The following is a 24,594-nucleotide window of genomic DNA, read 5'->3' on the forward strand; positions in this document are numbered from 1 at the left end:
AGTCATGGTACAAGTGTCGTTTCCGACTGTCTCGCCTTTATTCTACCGGGCGGAGCGGCGAGACAGCTCTCACAACTTCAGCGGAAGTTGACAGCTCTGCGGTCGGAGAACGAGACAGATCTGGCAGCAGTTTGTTTCAGTGAAACCTCCCTCAGCCATTTTTAAAAATCTGTAATGGGAATGGTTTCCGGGAATCATTGTCAGAGCATATTTTCATATTTTAACAGAATCTGGTTGAGCTCAAGGTGTTTGGAGGAGAAGGTAAGTATGAAAATCGCAGAGTATATTGCGTGGGCCCGAATCAAATGTTCAGTGGAAGGTTTTTAAAAAATTTGGGCATCGTTTGCTTAGACCTGCGTTTCGAGAGAGAGGAAGATCTAAAATTCGGAATTTTGGCGAGAAGCATTTTATGAATAGACCAATAATACCGATAATAACAAAGATGTGCGAGTACCCAGTGACAAAAAGCATACGGAAAAAGCGGGTACAAGGTCAAAGTGAGGAAGGGTGGCTTGGCTTTACGAAATTAGGACTGTTGAGTGAGGTCCTATTATATTATATCTAAACAACCAATATCTACATTTTTAGTGCGTGAACTGTGCATCAGAGGTGACGAAAATATTAATTTCGCATTCCTCTTATCAGAAACGACCGTTGGCGGATTGAAAAAAAAAATGTAGTCCCAACGAGCAAGAGCAAAACGAATGTAGAACGAGCTATCAATTTTTCCCCATTTGAAGCTATGATAAAGAATCGATTATTTAGATGTTCGATGCGAACAACCTTTTTATCGATTAGGCTTGAATGGCAGATTAATCGATATATCGCAAAGTACGCCACGCCACTGATGTAGAAATGAAAACATTGTGAACATAGCTGGAAGTATGAATGACAACAATTTAATTGTTTTTCAACAAATATTTGATAACAATTTTTTTTGTCTTTTACATAAATTTTATGAATCTTAGTGAAAATAGTTAGGATATGACTGGACGTATTTATGCCAAATGTAACTATGTGTGAATGAGTAAAATCAAAATGAACTAGAGGCACTGGATTTGCGGTCTAGAGATACCTTTTTGACTCAGTATATTTGGACGTATTTCTGCCAAACAGAACTATGTGCATTATGACGTGAGCCCTGTGGTGCACTGAGAAAAAACTATGGCTTATAAACCTATTAGAGGTAAATATGGAACACCACTAATAGTAGTACCTCTACGTATAATAATAGCACATATACCTTAGTTATGGTACATGTACCTTAATTAGGTACAGAGACCTTAGTATGGTTCACAGACCGAGAATCATTAGTTTATTTACGACTATTATAGGTGTTCCATATTTACCTCTAATAGGTTTATAAACCATAGTTTTTTCTCAGTGTGTATTGTATACCCTGATGAGTGTCAGGGCTCATGTGTTAATGCGCATAGTTCCGTTTGGCAGAAATACGTCCATTTATACATTGTATCCTTTATTCTTTAGAAATAGGTTTATCGAGGGCTAACGAACACCACCTAACTGAGAAAATTTTGGCAAAATAGAGTTAGTGACTTTACAGTAGAAAATACGCAAGCTGGTGATTTTTTTTCCAATTCTGCAGAAGAGCGCTTAGATGACGCCGTAATACATGAATAAATTGCAAATCTAACCTTAAAATTATAAAAATGGCCAACGTTTTTATTGGTTCTGCAAAACCGTCAGTTTGCTGATCGGCGGTATTGATCGGTAGCATCGATGCATCGATAAACAACTTAAAGCGCAGCAGTGAAATTATCCGATGATTTAGCAAGATGAAACCACGGAAAAATTATCTCATTTATGATAATGGCGGAAATGGATTCAAAAGGGAAGATATTGCAATTTTATCTGCATCAACACAGGATCCGAGGGAAAAATATTGTTCCCAGGTTAAAATCAACTCGAGAGCATAAGTTGGATATTCTTCGCTCGAGCGAAAGCGCAATTTGAAACTTTAATGAAAAGCTTCCCTCGAAGAGTGCAAAATAATTGTCTTTGATCGGGCCGGCTCCCATCCGAAATTATAATTGAAAAAACGTCCCTGGCGACCGGGCTCCGTCGCGGGTAGCGGTAGCCCTCCAGAGATGACAAACACAAACTTACCCGGGATTAAAAAATAAGCTTACCCCAGTCCGCGGAGAGTATTAACTACGTGCAAGCAAGAACTTTCCGAACTCTCGATAAACGTTTATGAGCTGCCGGAGAAGAAACCGCAAGCGATTATTTTTTATGGAAACCATAACTGTTTTTTATGCCGGGTCCCGGGCTAAACATTGTGAAGTGGAAAGTTATGGCATCGCTATTTTCTCCCCGTAACTTTGCCTCCCGCTCCCCAATATCTCTTGTTTGACGGAGGGAGGGAGTGATGCAATAAACGCGCTCTAATTATAGCTTCCGTCGAGGATAATTATGCGGAAACGGCGCTAGCGGTAATGAAGGACTCAGAAAAATGGGTCCATTCTGTCAATTAATTCAGACGACGTCGCGACATATTTTTTCCTCCTTCGGGTTTCCTGCTCGTTTTTTCCTTTACTCGCCGAGTTTAGTATAAGTTCAGGATGAGGAGAAAGGTATGAGGATCTGAACGGAAACAATTTCTTTCCGCTCAGAAAAAACCATTAAATCAAATATGGACGTATTTCTGCTAAACGGAACAATACAAACGAATGAGAGAAGTGGGATGTGCTTCAGAAATCTGCATAAGAGACAATGTAAAAGTGGGCGTGATCCCTTTTTAGCGGGATTTTACATTCTACCAAACGGAACTAAGCGCAAACTGTATGCTGCACTCAAGAGCGATGTGGACACGGCCTATGAGTTGAATGACGTCAACTTGAACTTCAAGTCATTGGCGCTTTATAATTCCCATTCATTCTTATGGCCCTCACCTATCTAGCATACTTCTCCTTTGCATCTGTGTCTGGTTCCTTTCAGCAGAAATACATCCATATGTCGTATTGTTTGTGTTAGTTTATTTAAGTGTAGCGGGCTTCAAATGAGATGCTCCTATAGTGGCCCTCAGCGTGAGCTCGACTCAGGGAGGATGCTCCCTACTTTTAACAGTCTAACCTGTGCTTAGTAAAATTATTGTCAAAGCATTATACGAAATCTTATTCTTTGGTCCTCGCTATTTCTTCAACAAATAGTAAAAACTGATAGGTTGGTCATAAGTGTTAAAAATGAGAGTAATTTTAAACCGTCCACGTCGATGGATCGAGTCAGAACACAAATTTGAAATGTACCATCTTGTTTAAGGATGCATTTTTGGAGATTCGTAAATTCTTCTCATCTAATACCATCCAAAGATGTAAAATTTATTCCCAAAGATCATCGTCATTTTTGTATAATAATTAAACCGAGTGATACGTCCTCAGGAAATTGTGCGGTTCATGACCAATACTTTCGGCAGATAAGACGTTGTTCGACAAATTCACAAAGCAAATAATTCAGCACGGCATAGCAGTGGCAGTGCAGACAATGCGGTATCACGAATTACGTTAGGGAAGGCAGGGGTAGTTACGAAAGCCACAACTTTCCCTCACCTACATTTTTACGAGCTTAGTTACCTACGCGCCACACTACGCTCACGCTCCGAAATTTTGTGAGAAAACTTTGCAACTGCTGTTTTTCGCGAAAGTTTTGCGACCGTGATTCGCAACTTTATGCAATTACCTCGCGGTTTCCCGGAAGAATTTGAAATTTTGTGGAAAATTTCCGATTCCGATTCTATCGAAATACTCTTTGAACCTTTTTTGAACATTATGAAATTTTGATTTAAAAAAATAAAGTTTACACCTAAGCCGTAAGAAAAAAATTGAAAACTTCCGGAATCTACCAAAAAATTTCGTATCCTAGAAAAGAATTTTCAATTTTTTCATTGAGCGTTCTAAGTATTTAAAAAGATATGTATATTATCAGTCATGCAAGTAATCACCAAAAGAAAAGTGAAGTTGATTTAACATTCTGGATGTAAAAAAAGTGTGCGAGAACTCGCAAAATGCTAAATTACCTACTATGGCAGTCAGTTTTACATCTTGACATTGCTAAAGTAGCTGCTGTAGCATTTAATTTAGCATTTTGTAAGTTTTCGCACACTTTTTTAACATCCAAAATGTTAAATCAACTTCACTTTTTTTCAGTGATGTTCTTCTTTCTGTTCTACCCACGCGCTCTGAAATATCTGTTAATGGTCATTTGCGTGCTTCATGCATTTTCACGATGTTCAAGCGCATTGGTCACTTTTTTTCCAGTGTGTGCATTTTACGTCTTTCCAAAATTTTCCGAAAATACGAGAAAGTTAGTTGAGTAAAATCAAGGATCCCGAATGAGTCACTCGATGTATTTTAGAAGCTCATCCCTTAAGTTGTAGGTATAATTGTGATTGATGCTCTTTGATGAATGAATAGCGCCTTCATATTTGCAAATGCATCACGGGCATCCATAATCTACGAAAAGTTGCATCGAAGCGTTACAACAAAACGTTTTAGCACGTATCTTGGCGCAGGTGCAGAAGAAACAAAGACGCCATATTTTATTCTACTAAAAATTGCCTTATTTTATTGTTATTTTCGGCTTATTATCAATAAATTGGACGTATTTATGCTAAAAAGAACCATGTGCACATGGTTTACGTGAGACATAGTTCCATTTGGCCTAAATAAGTCCAATTCTACTGCTTATACATTAGAATAAATGATAAAAACACAAAAACGGCATCCCAGGAGTCTTGAACAGTAAGGGTGAAGGCTCTATCATTGCCGCCTCTGTAACGAGTGGCTCTTATTACTAAAATAACAAGCTGCGCGGAATTGGACGCTGGCCGTTCGGTCAAAAAAAAGAAGGAAAAAAAAAGGAAAAACAGGAGAAAAGAATAAAAAAAGAATCTACGAAGCCCGTCCAATATATTTCTATTATCGCTGGGGGACGAGCTCTGAGCAGAGGCAGACTGGGTCACCACCGCGTTCGGGCGACAGACGTGAGCCTCATTTAAAATAATTACATAATTCGCGCTCCTGCATCCCGGGTTGCGTTCGCTCGCCGCCAGGCGCACCCCTAATAACACCTGTTACTCGGCTTACCCGTATTCCCGCCGTTATATCTTTGTTGCGACTTCTTCTCTTTCTTCTTCCTCTTCTTTTTTTCGACTCCTCTGTTCTCTGTGCTTTTCATTTTTCTGCCCCACCCGCCCCGTCACGCAAAGACAGTCGCTCACGTTTCAAAGGTGAGGTCCGTCCCCTCTGTCAAGGTAATTTTCCGACTCATCTCTCTTGCCTCATGGTCTGGAAAAAACTGTGTTTTCAAATATTGGAGTTGTAGCAGACTTAGAATCTTTTTTATATAATGGAGGTAACGTTGGATAGATTTCACGTGAATCAATCTAACTACATTAGCGTATCTCTTTGAGGGGAAATTGTGCTTGTATAAGCTTTTTCCCTCTGTATTGAGATTTTCAGCTTCATGCTGATTTTTAACGCACGTTGGCTAAAAAATTCCAACTTACTGGCATTTGACGTCGTCTAATCTCCCGTTATGTTTCATTTTTTCAACAAAAAACTCAGCATTATTTAGACTTAAAATTTGGCCGTGTATCGCGTGTACCTTTTATGGCCTATAGAAAATTCACATTAATTTTCACGACGTCTTATTGTTTTGTTTGTTGTCAATCGAATAAAACGAATAAACTATGATACATCGATAAAGGAACTTCATGTTTTTCTCATGTAACGGATCTACATGTATGTCAAGTTTTCAGGGCGTTATAAAGCCCCGAATTTGAATGTAAACCACTTAGGGGATTGAGACAGTCAGTTTTTCGTCCGGACGGATATCAGTGACTTCTTTTATAAGCAATGCCCTTATTTTTAAAGCCAAATTTATAAGTTTCTGCGAAAAATTCACTCCGGCGTTTAAATCCGGCGCTTATTTTCTCTTCGCTTTTTTTCATATAGACTGATATATTTTTCTTTGCATTCTACTTTCGTCTTAATCATAAATCGGTTCTTCGGATCTGAAGCGTAGACCGTGAAGCCTTTTGGCTCCTTGGTTGAACTTCAAGCAACTTGAACTAATTAAGTCCGGCAATAATCTAATTTCACCCTTCAATGTACAACTTGCGTGTCCTTTCCTGTCGCACTAGCGCAGGGTTGTCAGACTGTGAGCGATTCTTCATACATTTCACCTCAACAATACAGGTAAAATATGTGATTCCATCGTCAGATGTTGCAACCTTTAAACATTTTGTTAGAATAATCGCTCCCTCCCAACTGAAGTTTACCATTTAGTCTTTCTGTGGAAACTTTGAGCTTGACAACTTATTGTTTTCTTACAGAAATTAAAACGGTTTCAAAACGATCGTTTGGCGTTAGATAATGTCAAAAATTTTGATTAAAACAAAAGAGATGGAACAAATGATGCGTAACCGGGGATTTTTTTAAAGAATGCAATCATGATTAGCACACATAAAAATTGGGGACAAAAAAATAAATGGAAACGGGGAAAAATAGCTACTCTATGAATCAGTTCATAGTTAGTCAAATCCGCTTCGCTATCGACTGTGAAACTAAAAGAACTCGAATCTCGTTTGCGGGGTTTCAAAATCTCCGTTCCCATTTTATTTTATTTAAATAGGACAAACCAACACTTTTGCCTGATATTTTTACAAAATATCCACACGGAGAGAGAAAATATCGCGAAATAGTCATAATTGGACTCTAATTTATTTTTCATTCAAAAAATACATGACGACAGGACGTGTGCAGGAGCGTTAGCTGATGTATGCGTTTTTTGGAGTTTCACTGTCGCGCGATACGTAAAAGGCCTGCGACATTCTTCAGATTTTTCAGAAATGGAACTATCTTATCTGTAGGTTGTCAGTTCGATAGAAACAAGGCCCAAGTAAAACGCATACCACCAATGAAAGGTGCACAGTTGTTGAGTTGGGTTCACTTAGGTCACGCATCTAAACTAACTTCGGCGTAGTGCGTGGAGTATCACCTCAATTGAAGGCGCTCCGAATTTCTTACAATTTTTAAGTTGAACGCTGTCCATTAATTAAGAGATCAAGACGCAGGTTCTTCGTTAGTTTTCCCCAGTTGGTTCGTGTTTCGATGGTCAAACTGTATAAACGTGTATATTTTTTGCTCTGATCTGGTTGCTTTTTACCTATGAACAGTGAAACTCCAAAAACCTCGGTGAAGGCAGCTGCAGACTTCTTGCCATAATTTATTTTTTTAAATGGGAAATTAATCACGTCACATCTTGATTTTATATCGTGGTTGTTGCTATATTTGAGGAATTATTATGTTGGAAGTTCAAGCATTGGCACTGGTTAGTTCTCTTTTGACAAAATAAAATGGTAGGGAGTTTTCGAAACAGCGCAATCAATATACACGTTTATACAGTTTAACCATCGAAACACGAACCAACCGGAGAAAACTCCCGAAGAACCTGCGTCTTGATCTCTTAACTAATGGACAGCGTTCAACTTAAAAATTGTAAGAAATTCGGAGCGCCTTCAATTGAGGTGATACTCCACGCATTACGCCGAAGTTAGTTTAGATGCGTGACCTAAGTAAACCCAACTCGACAACTATGCACCTTTCATTGGTGGTATGCGCTCTACTTGGGCCTTGTTTCTATCGAACTGACAACCTACGGATAAGATAGTTCCATTTTGGAAAAAATCTGAAGAATGTTGCAGGCCTTTTACGTATCGCGCGACAGTGAAACTCCAAAAAACGCATACATCAACTAACGCTCCTGCACACGTTCTGTCGTAATGTGTGTTTTAAATGGAAAATAAATTAGAGTCCAATTATGACTATTTCGCGATATTTTCTCTCTCCGTGTGGATATTTTGTAAAAATATCAGGCAATCGTGTTGGTTTGTCATCTCTAAATTTAAAAAAAAATGGGAACGGAGATTTTGAAACCCCGCAAGTAAAATAGGCGAATTAATGGATTTTGAGGGTCTAATAATTAGCGTTTTCTGAGAAGCAAACTGACCGAAAGCTGTTTCTTCACCGATTTAAATCAGAAGTTAGAATTATACCGTTTAACAAATACCTTATATACTCAGAGAAGATATTATTTCACGATGTTTATCTATCTGCAGAAATACTAATGATAGTGGTCACTTCATGAGAAACAGCGGTGTAATTCGCATTGACCTGATGTTGAGTTTATTTTTAAAAAGAAAAAAAATCCACAGTCTATCTCAGGACGGACAGAGGGCTTAGTAGAATGCTGCATCGATCTCTCCCGTAAGACAGCTGCCAGTCGGAAGAACGGAGATTGAATTGAATTTCAAACATCTAAAAAAAAAAAAGAAAAAAAAAAGAAAGCAAAAGGTGAAAATCGATACCATCTGAATTAAGTTAATGCGATTAGTTACTTTACAGGGAAAAAGAGACGGAAAGACGTTTTCCCGATTATTGCGAGCTTGCCAAGTGGGTACAGCCCTCCAGAAATCTCAAGTCGCCGTTGAACGTATACATCTCTAGGCTATTCCCACAGTATCTAAGATTATTAATGCGAATTGAGAAGCAAACGTTTGGTGATATTTTAGACATTGTCAAGACAATTATTCTGTGGGAATAAAGTCGTAGAATTTTTTGCAATGAGTAATTTTTAAAAAATAGCTCGAACCTTTTGTATCTAATGATTAGGCATCATTTTTACAGAGGCAAATGTAAGGCTTCTTCAATTTTGTTTCTAAAAATTGGAGGGTTTTTTCTCTCCTATTGGGGAGAAATATTTAACAGCTACTGTTTATATATGTATCTTACCTATTCGGGAAATTAAATTTTTCGCTATTCAACATAATAATGTACCCAACAATAACGGTATTCAGGTCCAAAATTTTGCTCTTTACAAAGAAAATGATGGCTTAAAGGAGATTTCTTACTTCAAAAATAATTTTAGCTTCAAGCCGAAAAAAAACTCCACTCAATTGTTTAACATACGTCGCAATTAATGAACGTGTGTCAATTTATATCACGGATGAAATCGCACAGTTTCCCAATTTTTTTTTTTTTTTTTTTTTTTTTTTTTTTTTTTTTTTTTTTTTTTAAACCTTTAATCAGAGGTATCCTAGATCCTCCTGGTTAAACTAAAATTTGCAAGGAGAAAGTTGGCAACACTGAAATGTAATCACGATCTTCCCAGAGGGAAACGACACTTTGACCATTAAGAGATAATCGACAAGTTTATTGGAATAAAATAACATCTTAAATCTGGGGCAAAATTGCAACCAATGCAAATCAGAAGACCAAAAAATCATTCATTTTAAAATTCCATTTTAAACCAGAATCAAAATGCGAAGAAATAGTCGTCGGTTCGCTGTTATTGCGTGACCGAGACTGATTATAAAGTCAATAAAAATGTTATAAGAATTCTATGAGAATCAACACTCATAGCGATGGCTTCTGCAAAATGAGTTTGGACTACATTTTGCAATTAGGAACTATAAATTCCGGCCCGGTTTAAAAACAACGTATGTGCCATTAGTTTCCCTATGCCTATAGATGTTTTTTCAGGTAAGCCAGAATGTATAGGTCCAAATTGCAAAATGCAGTCCAACTAATAGAATGCTTTACTAGAACCCTGGCTCTAATAATCTAGAATTTTCTAAACCTTTCCCGGTACCGGCCTCTCAATCCGGCGGTATCGGTGCGTGTGAACGTTAGTCTAGACTTATGAACGTTGGCGTAAGGAAGCCTTTCTCCCACGAAGGATATCGACTCGGAGCCGTCGGGTAGCTCCCAAGGGAGGTGTCAGCTCTTTAGATTAGGGAGGTTGCATGTCGCCGATATAATGGCCCTTAGGCTGACCCTTGTGTGGAGCTAAAGGGATAGATACCTCCAAATAGTCCCAAAGGGCCTCCAAAAGCGCTAATGGAAGTCAAGAGAAGGAGTTTAGCCTTTAGCGGACCTCGAGGCCAACCCCGCATTATCAACCATCTTCTCAGACGTTGGAGAGGAACAGTGTCTGATAGTCTTGAAATCCGGAAAGTCCAGAAATAGCCCTGATTTGTGAGGACGGTCCGGAGGTACTGAAAAAATACGGATATTCTGCATGAAGGTCCGAAATTTGACGCTTTATGCCGCGTGTATTTCTTAAAGGCAGCTTGGAAGGTATACAATTCCTTGCGTATTGATTCTTAGTGTAGTATTTGCCCGCTAGATTGTGATTGTGCAGCCAGCTGATCCTCAAACCACCGATTGGTTTCGAATGCCGTGGCTAAGTCATTTTTGCCGCGGTTTGCACGTTAATTTCAAACTTGCGAAACTTTCCGACTATCGTCACATAAAGAAATTGGAAAAGTAGTGCATTTTTTTTGTCAAGGAGACACTGAATTTGTCGAGAAAATACTGAGTCAGGACTGTTAAAATACTGATTATTTGCCAGCCAGTTTGGGTTTATTATTTGTTGGAGCCTCGGCTGGTTTCAAGGTGCAATACGCGAGTATCAGACCACAGAATATATAGGCTTCACCAACAGAAGGTTCACTCCCGTAAACTCCAATGTATCACTGTTTGTACTTTCCGGCTGTCTGCATTGTTGTCAAATGAGTGCAAGATTGCCAACAATTACAATAAAGTGAACGGCGGTTTATTTGAATTGACGCTTCTCAAATGGGAAATCGAATCAGGTTTTGTCGAGTTTAATTATACGCAACGATAATAATTTTAATGAATCAATTGATTTTACTCTCATTAAAATTAATCCATGAAAAAGATTCAACGTGTGTTCATTAATATGGGCTGATTGTGAAATGATCAGATGAAATGATGACTTAATAAATTTAAAGCATGTGTACCAGATTTCAAATTCTTTCATATTTCCTATCTTCAATTATCTTTTTAACTCGAAAATTGTTACTTGGACGTTGTTACAAAGCACTATGTTTAATCTTCATGACTATTCATAACAAATTTGAATGAACACTGATGCTCATTTTACCAAAATCAAAGTAGAAGGTACCAAAGGAAACTAAAAAAGCCCTGAAATTGTTCAATTTGTGCATTTCACCCATCAACGTTTCAAGAGTATCGGTAGTCACCTGATTTTAGAAGCAAACAGTGCTTGATGGCATAAGGAGAGTTAGAATACTCCGCCAAAAATTAGCTTACTCTCAATTTTCTCTCTATTAGATCAGGTATATCTATCTGAAACCTTCGAAACCTTAGAGACAGGTAGGGACTATTATTGAATTCTCCTCAGGATCTGATATTTCTAAGTACATACTTGCCGTTTAGAATTGAAGGAGTAAAGTTGATGTTTTGGAAAAAGAAGTACTTAGGAGAGTGGCGTAAATAAATGATACTCCAAAGGCATTGCTTTTAATGGAAAGTAATTTAATTCTGAATGGAAAAAAATGTACAAACATTTGACTGAATTCTGAACACAAGTAGGTAACAAGAATCAGCAATCTCCTTATCAAAACTAAATTTCAAATGTTACGTCATTCTACTAAGCGGAGAAATGGTATGTTGCTGATGATGGTATCTTGCGGTAGCACAGAAGTATGGGTTTCATAACCAAGGATGGATTCAGAGGATGGCCCTAGTTCTATGCCGATCTCTCCATTCTGTTGTGAAGATCCACAGCTTGCAGCATCAATAGAACTCGGTGGCTCAATGGTTGCAATCAGTGAACAGGCAGATTTATCCGTGGATGTGACATGAGGTACAGCAGCTCTACGCAGTGTTCGTCGCGCATTGTCCGAAAAGTCTGCTTCGGTAAAATGACTTGAGCAAACAACTCTCGACTTTTTGTACAGGGCCAGTAGATCAGATTCAGACTCCCAGTTACTTTGTGGGTAAAGCCAACTTGCCCACTGACGGCATCTGCAACAAAGGAAAGTACACAAGGATTAGTAACGATATGAAAGGTGTAAAAACTGAAAACTTATGATCAAAATTAGAGATCTGGGTTCTATCTAGCATGAAAGGAGTAGTTTGTGGAGGCTACTTGTAATATTGTCAGAAGTAAAGGGAATTTTGCAATAATGTATGTTAATTTACTTACTACGGGTTTTAAATGCTGTGGGTCCCTTTTGAACATGACCCAGTTCAAGAAAAGAAATAAGTTTGAAATAAGGAATAAGGTATGAAAGTTTGGGGCACAAGCTATTCATTCTAGAGAACAAGGGAGGCAGAAAGGACAGGTTATACAAGACGAAACTACATCAGCTGATGAATATTAATTTGTGCTGTTGCAATTTCTCCATCACGCCCTCTCAAAAATTAGAATTGAAAAGGAAACAATTCTGTAGCAGTGCATATTTTTATGATTCGGGCGCAGCAGTTATGAAGAAAATCAGCTGATATAAGGCGTATTAATTTTTCCTCTCACGGCATTGCCATATTTCGCCTCCCCAGAAATTAATTCCATTGTGAAAAGATGCTAACTGGGAAAACATGCAGGTCCAACATTTTTAGCTACAGATGAGAAAAACCTCACCAGACCTCATTTTAAAACAAACTGTACAAAGCAATTTTTATACTAGAATTCTCTCTACAAAGTGTGACTAGAATTTTGTCTGGAACTCCAGATTTGAATCTCGCTAAAGTCTGAGTCCCAGTCTCACAATGAGTTCCTTGGATTTGCAAACCGACACAGATCTAGTTAACAAATCAGCCACTTGATTAATTACCTTAAGGAAAAGATTTAAAATCAATTTCTCCCTTTATTTAAAAGAAATAAGTGATGAAAGTTCAGGTCCGAAGCGATTTAATTTAGAGAACAAAAGAGGCAGAAGAGACAGCTTATATGCAAGACGAAACTACATCAGCTGATGAATATCAATTCTTGCTTTGCATTGTTGCTAATTCTCCAATGCTAATAGCAGCCTTGTTTGAAAAAAAAGATATCACATTTTTAAAAGAAGCAACAACCTCAATGTCTGCTGGTTCGCAAGCAATTTGTACAACTAATATTTACTAAATGACAGGAGAAAGCTTACTTTTCCGTACTGGCTCCTCCTGGTTTAGGAATTCGATGGAAAGACCAGGTTGATTTACTGCTGCTATGTCCACACTTGGCGCAGGCCCTTCGTTGCTTTGCAGTTAACATCGTTGGCTACGCCTGAAAGAAGAAAAATTGAAAGATTAACTTTAATGAAATACTGCATAGATAAGTACAAATGCTGAATTTAATAACTTTACAGGGTCATTCTGGGATGGGAGGTAGGATAGTAACCCTAACATTAATTAGGTACAAATTAGTATCTCTTTTGACATGATTCCTATTCTGAGCTTAAAGTTTCATCTACATTATTAATCACAGTTGCATAGTAGGATGCGATCATAAAGACTGATAAGGAACAACTTTGAGGCATCAGTGGTGACTTTCAACCACCAGAGAAAAGAAGTACCTGCAGGGCTTGTGCAAGCCATGCGGTGATACACTGGTCCCTTCATAATGAACCCTTAATTCACTAGGGAGAGTTGATTACATCTGGAAAGGTTGAGAGTGATTGACATTTCCCAGGTTAAATTGCCAGAATCTTTATCAGTCAGATGAGGGCTGGATGCTTCATTAATGCATTTCATTCATATTAGTTCCTTGTTGAAAAGATTACTAGCCACAAATACTGACAAACTTTGGGAAAGATTGACCTTCAATACGTCAGTCTATTGGAACGGTCACCTTAAGATAGTGTAGATCCAAAAGATTGAAGGGGATTGGCTTTAAAATGAAGCAGCACAGCTACTTGCCTATCAGCAATGCACAAAACCATCATTGCCAAGAGCATCATTTCATCAGATAAATTAGTTGTTTAACAGTAGCTGGTTAAGTAATGGATCATTAAGGTGATTCGTCAAGCTCAAGTGGCGTGGTCGGACTGGCATGCGATATATCTCATTGATTAGGTCAAAAGTCTCGGCAGATTTGGAATTTTTAGCCAAAACAAGGATGAAAACCCCTGCACAGTAGCCTAATGAATCATGCTAAACCTAAAAATTGGCAAAATTCAGAGAATGAAGGCAGAATAGTGTTCAGAAACAAAACCTCGCATTAAATTCAGCTACCGATTTCTGTGTCAAATGCAATGTTTTTTTCCGAACTCTATCCTGCTTTCATTTCTCTGAATTTTGTTGATTTTTGGGTTTAGAATGATTCTTTAGGCTAACGTGCAGAGGCTTACGTCCGTTTTTGTGCTAAAAATTCCAAATCTGCCGAGATTTTTAACCTGATCGATGCAATATAACGCATGCCAGTTCTAGCACGTCACTTGAGCTTGCCGAATCATCTTAAGGTTAAAAAACCCATTTGGGAGTGTATTCATCCACTGACAATAGCGTAAGGTTTTCCAGGAACCAAGTTTGAGGAAAATTAATAACATGGTAATCAAATTTAGGTAACACATACCTTAGGGCTTCTCCTCGTCGCAAGAGATACTGGCCCAAAAACGAACTACATCACTTCACATTTTAGGATAACCAACTTAACCACCAAGACAACAGATGAAGAAAACATAACAGCAACTTGAAATTAGAAATTATCAAAAGATTCGCGTTAATAATTAAACTGTTCGTTCGTCATTTTCAAAAATCCTCATGCTCATTCTCCCAGCACGCACGAGAGAGGACAAAGTCAGCAGATTTAGGTTAGGTTCTCAATGTAAACATTACTTTCTGGGTGTGTTCTTCTTCTTCGACCGAGATACGCTGGGAGTGAGCCTTCTGTTGGTGAAGCCTATATATTCTGTGATCAGACGGGCCGTGGCTGAAACCTGGCACGGCACCCGGAAGTGGGGTTGCAGCGGATTTGGGGATGAATGGTAGGTAGCGCCGCGGAATCTCCCTTTTAACCCATGCGTGTGAATAAAAAATGATCTACCTCCAATTATACAAAAAAATAGAATGGCGGAAAGGCTGCGCATTGTTTTATCCGAATAACTTCTTATTACTACGTGTATAATCTGATGTTCCACAAAAAACTAAGAGGTGCAAATGTAATATTAGAATGTGACAGGATCTGAGAAAAGGAACCCTATCGACCCTGAAGCTCAAACATTGAAGAGCACATGATGATTTAAAGTTCTAAGATAAAAATTCTCAAGTTTTAGGTTATAAATTCAGATTAAATTTAAGTTAGGAATTCTACCATGCTCGCAGAAAGAGCAGCTAGCTCCCTCTGTGTGGTGAGTATATAAAATTTCGCGTAGCATGTTTCTAAAGCTTCTTGGGAGCGTTACCCGTCTAATTCTTGAAATCGCCAATTTGGATCCTTTTCTCTAAATTCGGCTCTTCTGGACAATTTTCTTCCGGAGGATACGGTTCCCTTTCATAGATCTTGTCGCATCCACAAAAATCAGTAGTTTGATGCCGCAAGTAATGGAGAATTCGTATGCAAATTTTTATTGCTTCATCTAAAAGAGCTTAAAGAGTTGATTTCACAGTATTTTTTATAATTTTTTTCTGATATGGGAAATAGTATACAAATATTTTTAAAGTGAGAAAACGCACCGCGCCTAGTGACGTCATCTGGCGGCATATTCCATTTAAACACATGTATTTTAGCAGATTAGATCACCTAGTCATATCCTCTCCAATAATTGTTCAATTCCTGAACCAAGGGTATTCTCGTGTTCAGTTCCCTCAGTAGTATACACTTAATCACGAAATTCATCAAATTCCAGACACCTGCAAATTCTATATTGTGTAAATGTGTTCAAGTAAATCTAGGAAAATGCCAAATTTGAAGTCGCAAGTGAAGTTGTATATTCACGCAAGAAGACATTCGGCAACACGCGGGACTCGAGGACTTAGTTCGATCAGTTTATTTATCACGGCGCGAAATGAGATAAATGAGTCCCCAACTTCAACTCCCGTGTCCCTTTGTTCCTCGTCCCGGTGTTCCCTGTTCCGGTGTCGCCGAGAAATGAGTGGGAGTTCATCTTGCGCCAAAATCCTCCCGTCTTTTTTTTCCGAACCGAACTCACCTTCGCTCTCCTTCTAATCCCCTCTCCGGTGCCACTCACACCCACCCGTCAGCCGTTATCCGTTCGCAGATACTCGCGTGGGTCGCAAACCTGCAATTTTCGATGTTTTTCTACAAGGCCGGGCTAAAGTCCCTTCATACTGAGAGTTAAGACAATGTGACGCCTATTAGCGAAACAGGCGCTGGCCCCTACAAACCTAACAGAGATACTTCACGCATTGCGCTATGCGTGAAGTATCCCTGTTAGGTTTGTAGGCGCTTACGCGCGAGTCACGCTACTTGCCCGTAGAGTCCCTTTATACTGAGAGACAAGACAATGTGACATCATTTCTGATTGGTTCCCGTTTTTGAGGCCTCCACAGTGTCACAAACGGGACTAAAGAATGCGTTTTCACCAATTGCAAATATTATAATCTGGAATGGACCGAGGAATTACGGGTTCGACAAGGAACAAACGGAATGAGAGGAGGATTGGAGAAAAGAATTTGAGAATGAGCCGATCAAAGATTACGAAAAACGTTCAATTTGTGTAATATTTATTCCCGTTTGTGACTCCACGAGGGGGTGTTGTCTTAACTCTCAGTATAAAGGGATATAAAAGGACTCTATATAGGCCGGGCTAAGTGTGGACTAAAAGTGCAAATCTTTATGTTTTTTCTGTCACATTTTAAATTGTGAGGGATGATTCTGGAGGAAAATTTCACGAGGAAAGCAATGGAATCACTTTTAGAACCTTAAAGTTTTGTCTATACGAAGTTACAAGCGTTTAAAGTCTCCAAATTATGTCCGGCCTCTCCCATTGACTCGATCCACTGTGCGCTGTATGATCATTCAGCCATTGCTAAAAATTCTAACTAACACAAGCATACCTCTGGTAGGGTCCTTTATCTGCTAGGATCATAGTTGCACTACATTTTGCAATACGGCGCTACAATTTGTAGCTCACCCCGTAGAAACACTTATATGTTCATAGGGAAATCAATGGTACATACTTTGTTTATAAACTGAGACAGATTTTTTAGTGCCTAATCGCAAAATGCCGTGCAGGTGAAATTATTTCATTTTTTTCCGTGAGCCGGAGTTCTCGGTTGTTTCTACTCCAACTCTCAAATTGGATCGATTTCATCAGAAAGGAACCAGCCCACCTCAAGTTGAAAATGAGAAAAAGAGTTTTGGAGTTTCATTCCTGCAGAAGGCTCAATGCAGACAATGAACTTTAACTCCTCTTTTCACGAACTATAATTTCTGTTTTTGGATTTCCGTTTTTGGCAGGAGAAAATCTAAAGCCAGTGGAATTCTAAAAAAAATTAACTCAATTTTTCGAAAATATGGGATGGTTTCTCTCTTATAAACTCGGTCCGAATTTCATCTGACAAAATGTTCATCTGAAAAGCTGGTTATTAGTATCTACGAATGGTAAAATTGTAAAATTTGCAAAATCGAGCTTTGAACTTAAGCTAAATCTTCTAGTGGAGGATTGTTTCATCATGAGGTTTCATTTAGGCTACATTTGAAGAAAATCCCTGAGTTATTCCATGAAGGAGCATTCAATACCAGAGTTGAAATTTTTCATGAAAAATAAAACCTTGAAATTTCATGTGAATATTTCATGAAATTTCAGAAAGATAAGAATAATATTGAAAAATTTATTTCGAAATTAAATGCAGAATTAAATGAAAGGCGACTGGTTTTTGCTTTTTGGTGTTTTTTAGTGCGTGTTGCATACCCAGTCCCTGAAAATATGTTCTATATTTTTCCCAACTTTGTGAAATTTCATGAAATATTTCACGGAGTTTTCAATATTTCATATTTTTCATTTCACTCGTAGAACCCTGCTGAACAGCCTCTTTAGGCGTTTCTACTCTCTCCAAGACGGCAGCACGCCTTGGCCGAAGCTCGTCGCTGTTGCAGATGCATAATTGAAACGCAGCGGCCGCTTTCCCAGCGCTAGGCGTCTCGAAGTCATAGATCAATCCGCCATTCTTGCCAGCGACACTCTAAGGAGAAGAATGAGAAACGCCGCTCACGCCGGAGGTGTCAGTTTTTTAACAGCTTATTCAAGGAAATGGAGGGAAAATAACAGTCTCGGCGAGAAGCATACCGCGATAGAAAAATTTACGACCCTAATTCTTCATTAAACCACCCCCAACCCCTCCACGCTCGCCACCGCCAAGACGCCAACGGTTGTGGGCGAATTAATTCAGTGCACCGTATAATGTTGCACGTAATTAAATTTTGGCTATTTGTGGAGTATTCATGAAGTATTATTCTAATTTTTAAATAGAAAGGCTGAAGTGTACTATTTAGAGAATAATTTATATCCGAAGGGCAGGAAATAGTAATTAGACTATGTGGACAATTTTTGATGAAAGAAAATATTATGTTTGGATTTCTAGAAGGAGTGGCAAATGTTAAAGGGTTGGAAGTGTTTTGCACCGTATTAAGTATAATGTATACATCCATTTTGCGCGGTTAAAATTGGCAAAATTACTAACTTTATACTATGAACTAATAAAACTCTTTGGAAGGCAAATGACTGATGTAACAGTTCTACTTGACTCTTCATTTTTGTAAAAGCCCTCTTTGTTGAGAGACCCATTCTTCCTAATGTCGTCCAAAATGAACCTTTAAAAATCTCGATAATTATTTGGATTTTTTTTAGAAAATCACCAATATTTGTTCACATTACTAGACCCAATTTTTCACCATTTTTGACGACTTAAAGTCCAGACCCATGCATCAAATTGAACACTCCTCTTGGCCCTCTCCCCATCTCTTTTTATAAGACACCCGTGAGACAACCTAGCCAACCCCATATCTCTTGAAATACGTAAGCCTGGCTTAACTGCTTTGTGCTAATCCCCATTTTTTAGAAAGCATAAGAAAACACTTACAAAATTTCTGAGAAAAAGTACTTTCATCGGGAAATAAATTTTTTCAATAATGGGAGGCTTACGTGACACTGCATTTGACCCCCCCTCCCCTTGTAAGAACCCGTAAGTCAAGTTCAAACCCCTTCCCCCCTAAGCAGTTTACGTAATACTTCGCGCCCTTCTCGATTCTCGGAGTCAAAACGGGAATTCTTGCGATAAATCCTATAAATGTGGCAGCATTATTTCGGTTCTCCATTGGGTTTCCTTCGAGTCCAACCACGAAGTTAGTTACAAGGAGGAGGCCAGGGGGAGGGGCGGCAGTGAAAAGTTTAGACAAAGACATGGAACATTCTACAAATCAACTTACGAAACATTCCTGAGGCTTGCCCGCCCGTGCCCACAGGACACAGGGCCCTTTCGATGACGTTGCCGGTTTTCACGGAAAAGACATTTGACTGTCCAGGGATCGTGGATATTTCATGCTCACCTTGCAATCCCGCTGACCTGAACCCTAGCTGAAGCGTGAGGAGGCGTGATCCGAATATTCAGAGGTCTCCTGACGGAGAGACGTAAAATTATACCGTATTTTATTTATTTACTCTCCCCGTTTAGGCCACTGCATAAGTGGCGGTGCCGTTTTCAAGACTCTCGAATCATGTAACTGATTTAGGGCTCCGAAAAAAACAGTTCGTGAAACGAGAGCTGAAAACTCCTGTATGCAACTATTGCGGCTCTCAGGCCGCTCACTTTGCCTACTTATGCTTTTGAAGGCGAACTGTTCGGTATTAGAGTGCACTGGAAAAAAAACACATTGGATCTAGAGTCTAGACTTTTAAAAACATCGACAAGAAAAAATACTCTTGATTTAATCAGATTTAAGCTTAAATCAAGAACCAAGCCTCTTAATTTGAGCGGATTTCCTTTTGATTTAAGCTTAAATCTGATTGAATCAAGAGTCCTTTTTCTTGTCAATGGTTTCAAGAGTCTGGGCTCTAGATCCAATGTGTTTTTTTTTCCAGTGTGTAGTGGCTTATGCTCCAATTTCAGGCTGATTTTCACAAGGAGAGCTCGGAAAATAACTCGAGAATGTCGGTCGATTATTTGTGTACATATAGTGGCACCAGTTGAAGTAATGCATAATCTGAAATGTATCTGTGTTCGATCGGAGCGGAAAACCGCATACACAATTTTAAGTATATTAAAAATCAAAAATAAAAGCAAGCCCTTTTCATTTGCAGACAGACATATAACCTTATTGTTTCTGATTCGCGTCCTTCGCGTCATGGTAGTGAAATGCGCTCAGTTGTTTCTTACAATCAAAATTTCTCGTGCTTAATGAGTCCTTAATTGACTTATAACCTGTTGATGACTGAATTGGTATGGATTAACACAGTTAATTAACTTAAAATGTCAGGATATATTGTTTGTTTCGATTTGAACCAAGAGTTGGATATCATATCGAATGACGTAGTTACTAAATCAGTCTACCGAGGTGCTTGCTATACCACAAGGTCGTCGACGGAGTAGCCATTGGGCAACATCCTGGGACCCTTTTAAATGGAATCAAGCGTATACTCCGACGCTTTCCCCAGTTGCGAGTTGAGCCGCCTCGGTTGTGACGTCATCGCCCTTCCTAAAAGTTGACGGAGTCTGCATTCGTAATTTGCGTGCGAGTCTCGGAGCTTTCGGCTCCTCGTTATACTGCCGCGCTAGGGAAGAACGCCGTATGAGCATTCGAGAATTGCCGAATTTCCCTTGATAAAACATGCATGTTTGACGAAATTCGTGCATATTTCCCATTAAAATGTTCAGATATTTTAGATTAAATTGCGTTCAAAATTGTCTGAAAATTTCGGAAAAAATATTCACAATACAGAATCTGCAGGTGTCATAAATTTTGTGAATTTCATCTTTAAAACGATACTGCTAGGAAAACTGAGTACGAGGATATTCTTGGTTTCTAAATTGGACAATTATCGGAGAAAATATGTAAAACCAACCAACTCTGCTAAAATGCATGTGCTTAAATGGAAAATGCCGCCAGATGACGTCACAAGGCAGCACATTATCTCACTTTTAAATCTATTTTTCCCCAATTTCTCAAGTCGGAAAAAAATTATGAAAAATACTTCGAACTCAGCTCATTAGGCACTCTCAGATGAAGAAATACAATTTGTGTGTGCAAATTCTCAATTTCTCAGTAAATAAAGAAGGAGATTTAATTAAAATATGGGTAAACGAGGCTAAAAATTATTGAAACACTAAAAAACAGGACGTTTTGAGCTGCTACCAGCTCATTTTCAGTTGAAAAAACACATAAAAACAAGAAAAAATGAGTGGCCAAAGTGCTTTTATGTGTTTTTGCAGCTGAAAATGAGCTGGTAGCAGCTTGAAACGTCCTGCCTTTCAGTTTTTCAATAATTTTTAGCCTTGTTTACCCATAATTTAATTAAATCTCCTTCTTTATTCGTATATTCGGGCTATGTTTTTGTGCTCTATCGTTTTTCAGTAAATTCGGTTTTTATCGAAGGAAATTCGGCAACGTCCGAAGGCCCATACAGCGTTCTTCCTTAGCACGGCAGTATAGTATCGGATTCAATTCTGAAGTTGGCTCCGCGCGCGGGTACGGACTAACAGCCCTGCGGCGGTTCGAACCTCTGTGTTCCGCGGAGGGCCCGTCGCCCGTCGCGAGATCCCACCTCCAAATGACGCTGAGGTGCAGGAAAAAACTTCACCGATGAATCCAAAGGATCGGTATTACACATGCTGAGAGGAAGTTTCGCGGGGCGGATGAGTTACGAATGATTTTGAATGTAACGTCTAGTTAGTTTCTTTGTCGTAATGAGACACTCGGGTGGGAATAGCTGGGGCACACAAACCTCAATTTGCGGTGTCGCAGATTTCTTGTTCGATTTAAAAAAAACTAATCACTTGAAAAAAAAAAAACACATTGGATTTAGAGTCCAGACTCTTAAAAACATCGACAAGAAAAAATACTCTTGATTCAATCAGATCTAAGCTTAAATCAAGAACCAAGCCTCTTAATTTAAGCGGATTTCCTTTTGATTTAAGCTTAAATCTGATTTAATCAAGAGTCCTTTTTCTTGACAATGTTTTCAAGAGTCTAGACTCTAGATCCAATGTGTTTTTTTTCCCAGTGATGAACATTATATTTTTTGAAATTTTCACAGATAATCATTGTATTATCTAACGTTACCCTGTAAATTGAATGCTCTTTGTTTAGTTTTAGTTTTAAACCATGTAGATAGATACAAGGATATACTTGTAGTAGTTATGTTATATTTAAATAAAATTCCTTCAAATAAATAAATAAATAAATAAAAATAAATAAATAAATAAATAAATAAATAAATAAAAAAATAAATAAAAAAATGAAAGTCACACATTTTACTCGTAAAAGCCTAATATTATGTGGAAATTTAAACCCTAAACATTCATTTGTTTTTCTTTAAAAATAAAGTAAAGTTGACATTTTGAAGCCTCCTGATATGTTTATGCTTTTCAGCTTTTACCATTGAACTACGAAGGAGAGAGATAATTTTTGGGATGCAGGATTTCTGCTCTGACTCTCTCTGTTTATCTATCTTTTTTTCACTAATCATTCGCTTACGTCTGTCACTGAGAAGTAGACTTTGGAGAGTCAGGAAGGATTCCAAATTTTGTCGTAGATTCACGACAAAAGCTCCAAAATCAACGTACAGAATATTCCTTAAAAAAAAGAAAAATGATAGTTTTCCCCTCAAAATAAAGGTTTTTGTGTGCTGTATTTCTTGAGTATTTGTTTTTCTATCTCTACGTTTTTGAATCTAGAAGTAACAATACCTACCGGCATAAGTTTCGATCAATTTAAAAGGGGGCAATTTTGAAAATAGGCCTGAAAAGTCAGAAACTTTTCCGCCTCTAAAATAGTTGTGCTCTTTTATTCAAATATTTGCTCGTGACGAAAAGAAGCTTTGATAAATTCCCTAAAATTTTTAATTATATTTATTTATATAATTAGTAGTCATGCAACCTTCCGTCGGAAAAAATTAGTCCTGCATCATTTCACTACCAAGTCTTTTTTAAATATCTAGAAGGCCCACCCAAGTTTGCAACATCCCAATAACATTCCACCATATTTTTCACCAGCTACCTTCGTTTAGGCTTTGCAAAGGTGTCAGGCGTGTTTACACTCTCACATAGCAGTTCTCAGAAGTTTTTGCAAGAAGTCTTTGCACTCTTGAACCCAGAATCAACTTCTGCGAAAAGTTTCCAGTCGAGCAAGCCGAGGCAAGAGAAAGAGCCGATGGGAATTTGCGAAGCAATGCGAATAAATAAGCAGCTAATGAACTGGCTGCACTCTTTTACTTTGTCACAAAGGTCAGAATTATTAGGTTCATAGATCACAAGACGAAACGCAGCGACGCAAAAATGAAACTGCGAGGCGCGCGGCTAAACGCGATCGTTTTGGGCGCACTTTTTAAGTCACTTTGCTCGCACTCAGAGAGAAAATCTACCGGGCGAAAACTCGTTTTTATTGAACACCAATATTTTTATTCCAGGAAAATGAATCTGGGTTTAGCCAACCGCAGTCTTCGGCACAGCACACGAGTTTCCGTATGGCTAGCAATAACGTTTGTCACCCGAACCATAGTTCGATACCTGTGACCGATCACTTTTGGTGTTCCATAAATGGCGTTGACAAAACAACAAACAATAACAATTATTTCGGTCCATTTGTTTTTTACTAAGATTTTAGTCTTGTTTACCCATTTTTTTGGTTGATTATCTGTATCTGGGCATGTATGTCTGTCCGTCCAAAATTTAGCAGGTGGTTTTTAGCTTTCTTTAAACTTTTTATTTTTGCAGATTGAAAAAAGAGCTTTGCATTTCCTAAACGTCTCGGGTTGTTTTTTACCAATATTTTAGCCTTGTTTACCCATTTTTTTGGTTGATTATCTGTATCTGGGCATGTATGTCTGTCCGTCCAAAATTTAGCACATGGTTTTTAGCTTTCTCTAAACTTTTTATTTTCTATTTTTACCGATTGATTGAAAAAGGAGACTTGCTGATCCAAAACGTCTCGGTTTGTTTTTTTATCAAGATTTTAGTCTTACTTACCCATTTGTTTGGTTGATTATTTGTATCTGGGATACGAATATTTTACTCCGTATGTATGCAAATCGACTAAATCGAGTTACGAATGCACTGACGGTACGGATGACGTCATTAACGCTATCCATATTGTATTTTCATACCTTCTCCCGGAAAGGGTGGAAAAAGGAGTATTAAAGTGGCAACGTGGGGAATGATGGTCCACCATGTCCGTGGCTCGTCGTTTGCCGGTCGTGATTCATTGCCCCTTCGAGCGCGGAGTTACGGGACCCGCTCATCGCCCATCGCCTCATTGTGAAACTTTTGAATGTTTATGACCGCACACATCAAATGCCCCGTACCCGCTTCGCGTCCGTAAAAAATGCTCGCCGAGGCCCTCCCCCGCCCCCCTTGCCGGGCCACTGTCGCCGACTCAAAATGTTCCTCCGATCCATCTTGTTACCCGCTTAAATGGCGCGACATTTTTTCTCCGCGTTTGCTCTTGTTTTTCTTCCCCCTCTCTCGCTGTGCCCGGTCCCATAAAATCTCGTCCGGTGGTGAACAGACGAGCGTGGAAACATCATATTATGCGCCGTTTTTGACCCTCATCGAATAATCTACCGAGCACAAATTTTGTCCACCTTAGCTTTTA

At 38.7% G+C, this 24,594-nt stretch overlaps 2 protein-coding genes across 4 annotated transcripts in view; one reads left to right on the forward strand and one right to left on the reverse strand.

Annotated features, from left to right (window-relative positions):
* Window positions 1–24,594, forward strand: part of LOC109032141 (neuroligin-4, X-linked) — a 552,408-nt gene that overhangs the window by 374,315 nt on the left and 153,499 nt on the right. The gene's annotated exons all lie outside the window — the stretch shown is intronic.
* LOC140225106 (uncharacterized) lies at window positions 11,361–14,749 on the reverse strand. Of its 2 annotated transcripts, XM_072302674.1 has the most exons (3): window positions 14,401–14,749; window positions 12,992–13,113; window positions 11,361–11,873 (listed from the first exon to the last, which is right to left on the reverse strand). In XM_072302674.1, the coding sequence occupies exons 2-3, from the start codon at window positions 13,099–13,101 to the stop codon at window positions 11,489–11,491; spliced, it is 495 nt and encodes a 164-aa protein (XP_072158775.1). In that variant the 5' UTR covers window positions 13,102–13,113; window positions 14,401–14,749; the 3' UTR covers window positions 11,361–11,488. The 2 variants fall into 2 exon arrangements, with proteins under 2 accessions (XP_072158775.1, XP_072158776.1); XM_072302675.1 differs by lacking the exon at window positions 14,401–14,749 and having other exon boundaries at window positions 12,992–14,370.

This window comes from Bemisia tabaci, chromosome 7, assembly GCF_918797505.1.
Source record: "Bemisia tabaci chromosome 7, PGI_BMITA_v3".
In the NCBI taxonomy this organism is placed as follows: Eukaryota; Metazoa; Arthropoda; class Insecta; order Hemiptera; family Aleyrodidae; genus Bemisia; species Bemisia tabaci.

Bases quoted from the DNA above. Each gene is read 5' to 3' on its own strand.
- LOC140225106 (XM_072302674.1), bottom strand. From the start codon at position 13,101: ATGTTAACTGCAAAGCAACGAAGGGCCTGCGCCAAGTGTGGACATAGC. The intron at 11,874-12,991 runs GTAAGCTTTCTC...CCTTTGTTGCAG, and splicing joins GGAGGAGCCAGTACGGAAAA to ATGCCGTCAGTGGGCAAGTT.